General features: G+C 38.4%; 1 protein-coding gene across 2 annotated transcripts in view; it reads right to left on the bottom strand.

Annotated features, from left to right (window-relative positions):
• Positions 1-3,169: 3,169 nt before the first annotated feature.
• KDM1B (lysine demethylase 1B) overlaps positions 3,170-6,084 on the bottom strand; it is a 29,141-nt gene continuing 26,226 nt past the window's right edge. For both annotated transcript variants that reach the window (XM_074829206.1, XM_074829217.1), the window contains exon 22: positions 3,170-5,963. In XM_074829206.1, the coding sequence (XP_074685307.1) occupies positions 5,880-5,963 (84 nt within the window). In that variant the 3' untranslated portion in view covers positions 3,170-5,879. The remainder of the gene's footprint in view (positions 5,964-6,084) is intronic.

Below are 6,084 nucleotides of genomic sequence, written 5' to 3'. Positions count from 1 at the left end.
TAAACAATTGTTCTTATGAGAGACCTTGGCACTTGAAGTAACAGTGTATGGGCCCTGTAGGAGAAGGGAGATGGAAGAGGGCTAGATGGGGAAAGGGAAGAGTAGAAATTCTGAGTGAAGAGAGGTTACATGTCTTTAGGAAAAAAGCTGAGTTGGAGTTATGTGGTAACCATAGTATACTGCTCAGGCACGTCTAACCAAGATGAAATTGGGAAGGCACGATGTTAAGTGCCATCCAACTTTTTTCCAGAAGCTCAAATAACTTCTTGGACCTGAGCAGGCTGCTTATAGCATCTGTGTTCTTTACATTATCCTGTTCCAGGGCACATGACAACCCAAGATCTATGAATGTCTGGGGTTAGATTAGCCAGCACTAAGCTGACCTTAAAAATAACCCTTTTGGAGGCCAGTGCTTAATCTGGACAAATAATGGCCCTGGCAGTCAGCATGGTGATGCCAATAAGGTTTATTAGCTCTGTTGCTGTTTCAGAGAGAGGGTAGCTCATGGCCACTTGGGTAGATCTAATTATTTCTGTTTCCAAACCATAAAGTTGACTATAATCAAGTAGCCTTGACTGAGCTAGAGGAAAGCATTCCTGAAACTACCTCTGGTGGTTGCTGTTATTATTCTAGTTCCCTTTATTTAGGGAGAACAGTGGAAAAATCTGTAAGACACTGTAATACTGTCTGGAAACTTGCAATAAGAAATTTACTAAAATCAATGTTTCAGTTGCTTAAAGTTAACAAACATCTTGAATGCTGACAAGTGTGTTAATTTCCTTCTGAAAGAAATGTTTCTCCTGCCTTTGAACTCAAAAATATTTATTCAAGCAAGTAGCTGGAAGTTGTAGGTCTAAAAGTTTATTTAGGTGGACCTTGACTTGCAGGAGGAATGGGCTGACAGGAACCTCATAAAGGTCAACAAAGGCAAATGCAACATCCTGCTTCTGGGATGGAATAACCCCATATAACTGTGGATAGGGACAGACTGGTTTCTTTCTAAGCAGCTTTGCAGAGAAGGAACTGGGTAGGGCAGATGGTTCTTGCAGACAACGAGCTGAACCCAGTTCAGCAGTGTGCCGTTGTGATAAGGAACACTGACAGCACCCTGGGCTGTTCAGCAAGTGTGTAGCCAGCAGCTGGAGGGAGGGAGGTGGTTATTACCCCTATTCAGCACTTGTGAGCCTGCCTCGGCCGTGCTGTGTCCAGCTTTGGGCTCCCTGGTGCAAGGTGGGCATGGACACACTGGAGTGAGTCCAGGGGAGGGTCACCAAGACAGCTGGGGGCTGGAGCCCACCATGTAGGAGGGGAGGCAGAGCGAGCTGGGCTTGTTCAGCTTGAGGAAGAGATGGACAAAGGGGGTTCATACTGCAGTCTGCAACTACCAAATGGGAGAGTATGGGGAGGGTAGCACCAGGCTCTGCTTGGAGGTGCACAGCGAGAGGAGGGGAGTGACAGACACAAGCTGCCACCAGGGAAATGAGTTACATGTTTAGGGGAAGAAAAGCTTCACCATGAGGGTGGTCTCACAGAAAGGGAGCCTGGAGCAGTTGTGGAATCCCCATTGCTGGAGATGTTCAGAGCTCAACCTGGCAGGTCCCTGAGCCACCAGCTCCATGTTGGTCCTGTTCCTAGCAGCTTAAACCAGGTATCTCCAGAGGTCCTGGGGATAAGACGATGGCAGTATTATGTAACTTGCCATGCCTTTTAACCTAACCCTGTTCACTGGCCTGCACTCAGTTGTAGACTTGCTACTTCACTTTTATTTCTGATCTAAGTTTTAGACAGCTGGTCTAAAAGGAAGACTTACCTCACACCAACTATTATCATGAAGGACTGTCATTCTTTGGGGAAGTGTGATGAAATCTACCAATGTACTTTATTTTAAACACAGCGTTAGTATTTTGTTTCCATTTTAAAGATTGTTATTCTTTGAAGAATTTAACATTTTTAAAGACCAGTGTCAGGTGTAATGAAAATAATTTCCTGCAGGGAGTTAGCATTAGGAGAACGAAGCATGTTCTTGGGATACAGGCATGGACGTACTGCAGCAAGTGCAGAGGAGGGCCACAACGATGATCAGGCGCCTGGAGCACCTCCTTTATGAGGACAGGCTGAGAGAGTTGGGGTTGTTCAGCCTGGAGAAGAGAAGGCTCTGGGGAGACCTTCTACTGTGCTTCCAATACTTAAAGGGGGCTTACAGGAAAGATGGGGAGGGACCCTTTATCAGGGGGTGTAGTGATAGGATGAGGGGTAATGGTTTTAAACTGAAAGAAGGTAGATTTAGATTAGATATAAGGAAGAAATTCTTTACATTGAGTGTGGTGAGACACTGGAACAGGTTGCCCAGAGAAGTTGTGGCTGCCCCCTCCCTGGCAGTGTTCAAAGGCCAGATTGGACCAGGCTTTGAGCAACCTGGTCTAGTGGAAGGTGTCCCTGCCCATGGCAGGGGGGTTGGAACTAGGTGATCTGTAAGGTCCCTTCCAACCCAAACCATGCTATGGTTCTGTGATACAACCTTTGAACTACTAATCAAGTATGATGGGGTTAGGGGAAAGCAGTGAGTCTTCCACACAGTAATTCCACACTGGTTCAGACCTACATGTGTTATTGGTTGAAATAAACTTTCAAAGGGAGCAGGAATATGATTTCTAAGTAAATTCAAGAGAAACAATGGAGATAGGTGTTATCAGACTCATTGTTTGTATTTTAAGTGTTTTGGGTATGTAGTCAGGCTTGCAGGTGCTTAAAGTGATCCGTGCTAGTAGGAACCTTTCATAATAACCATGATCCTATGATGTATTCATACTTAAATTATTCACCATAAAGTGGCCCTCTGTTTTTTTTTACAGCTGTTTTAAAATTATGGGCAGTGCTTCTAAACAATTATCATTTTAGCTTAAACTTCCTCTGGCTAAGGAAAATAATGATACAAACCTATGAATTGCTTTGTAAACCTTTAAGGTGAAAGACACTGACTATTATAGTATTGTCCAAATCACAGCAAAATTAGTACTTAGAGCTCAGAGAAGGCTGTAGAGCACCACTTTTGAGGAATTGTGTAGCTGTAGGAATATACTAAAAATCTTAAAATCAATATCAAATGTAACAAAGTAGGCTTAGCCACTACTTAAATTTAAAGGAAAAAAAACAACCAGTGAGCATCCTGTGGATACTTTCCAGTTTTATTCTGCTGCCATAACATAGTCACACAGAAGAGTTGAAGTGTAACAGATCATGCTCTGCATTCAAATATTTTTGATAACATTTAAACAAATCTACTCAAAGAAAATGTTTCCCAGTTCTTTATTTGCAGGGAATAAATTAAACACAAAAGAAAAAACACATACATGCTTGAAATAAATTTTAACATAGTATTAAAAAAAGTTTTGGGGAACATTAAAGAATGAAGTCTCAGAACCAGCCTGATGTTCTTACACATTTAAAATGAATGTAAATTAAAATGGAGCTTACTTTTACTCCTCAAACTTAAGTGCAGCACAACACAGTTTAAGTGCCTTGGCACCAAAATAATACACAAATAATTAATAATAGACTAGGCCATTGGTAAATTTATCATTTGTTACCCTTTTTTAATGCTGTAAGTGTGCAGCACCTAAAGCCAAATGTGACTGTTTATTCACGTCCATCTCTATTCTCTAGAATAAAGCATTTATCTACCTGCAAAGTTGTAGACAGATTTAAAACCTGAAGTAAAATTAACAAGATGGAAGCATATGCCTAAAAATCAACCATGTTCACATGAACTCTGGACTGCAGAAATGGATGCTGAGCTCAACTTTCCAGACAGTTCCTACCTAAAAATGTAATGTGTTTATATGTTGTTATTAAGCTGACTGAAATTTTGACCAAGGTCAGCTGAAGCAGCCATTGAATATAATGTTTTGGGCTTGTAGTAATAAGCTCTGTTCCCACCTTCAAAAGCTCTTCTCCAAATAATTTTCTCCTATATGATAAACTGGGAAAGAAACAATGCACACATATGCAGCTCTCAATCTTTCCTAGTTATGCTATAAAATGGCCTGGAATAAATGAAATGAACAAAGTGCAAATGATTACCAAAAGCAAAATCTGATGTCTGATTATCTTTTATCATCTGAGGATTTTATCTTGCTTCTTATAGCCTTTAAATTACAGTTTAATACTTGGAAATACTTTAAAACTGTACATACTAGCATTTATGTAGAGAAAAATTATGAACAGTTACACTTTTCATATTAATCCATATATTTCAGCTTTAAGAAGCAGAACAGAATATATATCTGAAAAACATCTAGTTATATAAACATCTTCACCTTGTAAATTAGAGATTAAATAAAGATATTTAACAATACTAAAAAAACCTCTAAAAACAAAACATTAGGTATCTAAAAAGAAGAATTGCTTTTATTCAGTAGGATTTTTTTAAGGTTGCTTGTTGTTTTTTTTCCCAAGGATACAGCTTTATGGAAATAACTCAAAAGTTTGCTGTGTCATTTTAAATAAAAAGATAGGGAAAAAAAAAAGTCTATGCATGAGAATGAGGGTGGGAAAGAATAAGTGCTTACTTCCCTTCCAGAAATCATGAGGTCTGAAGTTATACAGGAGGTGTGGGGGAACAGATCTAAAAGTTGGTTTTAATCTTTTTTTTCATTAATACCATTTTAGTGGAATGGTATTATGATGAGATACCCTGGTTGTGTCTGTCTTATTTCTACTGAAGAATATTTTGTTTTCTTCCCTGTCCCATGGAAAAGCTATTAGATAGATGCTTAGCCCTTACTGAATTACTCCCTCAAGTTGTTTTTAATAATACTTTAATAAAAAAAGAAAAATAAAACTTCAAGTCAAAGTGCAAGCCACCTTGTTTCAGCCCTTCATAAAAGTGTTAATATTTTTCCTCATTCATCTCCACTTATTTTTTAAATATAGAAGCTGAATGAGCCATTAGGAACTTACAGTCCTTCAACCCCCACTGTGCACTCATATCAGTAGATAGTTTCTTTTTACTCAGCCCAAATGAATTTGGAAGTTTGTTTTCAAAATAATCATAGAAATATAGTATTTTTAAGCTGTCTTGTTCCTACATGATCAGAAGCACTAAGCAAATCTAAATTTAGCCTATTATTGTAACAAGGATGTCTCTGGATAAGTAGCAGAGAGAATATTTCAAAGTTTTTTAAAGTAATGTAAAAGTTAATTTTTCAAGTTTCTATTAGATACAATAACCCTTCTATGATTGCACTGTAAACTGTTCCAGCCATCTCTTAAAGGAACAAACTTGATATTCCAAAGCCCACTTAGTGGAAGCTAAGAATATGAATAATATTATAGAAAAGGTTATTGATTGCAAGTGGAAAGAATGTTGAGTTCCTTCCTACAATAATTCTAGAATTTGTCTAGACTATTCAGGCTTTTGGGAGCAAGTCTGAACTCCTATGAGCATTATCAACCCAAGAAGCACAGTTAGTGGAAAATTCCCATTGTCATTACTAACTGCCAGCATTTTTAATGCTGTATGTTAACTTAAGTCTTGTTTTAATTAGACCTTCTGAAATGAAGGTTTACAATAGCATGACTTGAGCCATACAGAAGAGGACTCCCAACAAAACTTCTGTCAGTTAAGCTGTGGCCAGGACTCCAATGTCACTCTTGCTAGTAAAACCTTAGCTGGAAAAAAAACCCAAACAATATGTATCATCAGGGTTTAAAGGGGGGGTGGGGGAGAAAGAGGAAAATGAAGATGAAGATTTTATCTTCAGGTACCATATACTATATTTAAGTACCACTTAGGAAAAAGGCAGCAATAGGAAACTTGAAGATAGTTTTACCCACAGAAAACAATTAAAAATATAACTATAAACACAAAATTTCAGTACTTAAAATGCTGCTATTTTGCTTGCTTCTCGAACCCCACTCAAGTAAGCTCCTGTAACGGTCTGAGGAAAGTGCCTGTTTGTGGCCTGTATTTAAAAAAACAAACAAAGTGAATTGTTTCCAAAACTATTATAACAGATAGAATTTCAGTTTATACGATCAGTTGTTTTTCTTAAGCGTATACCAACATTTTTAAAAGCCATGGAG

Source organism: Strix aluco, chromosome 1 (genome assembly GCF_031877795.1).
Source record: "Strix aluco isolate bStrAlu1 chromosome 1, bStrAlu1.hap1, whole genome shotgun sequence".
NCBI lineage: Eukaryota > Metazoa > Chordata > Aves > Strigiformes > Strigidae > Strix > Strix aluco.
The sequence above is the reverse complement of the archived record's forward strand: the minus strand, read 5'-3'. Positions and strand labels throughout refer to the sequence as shown.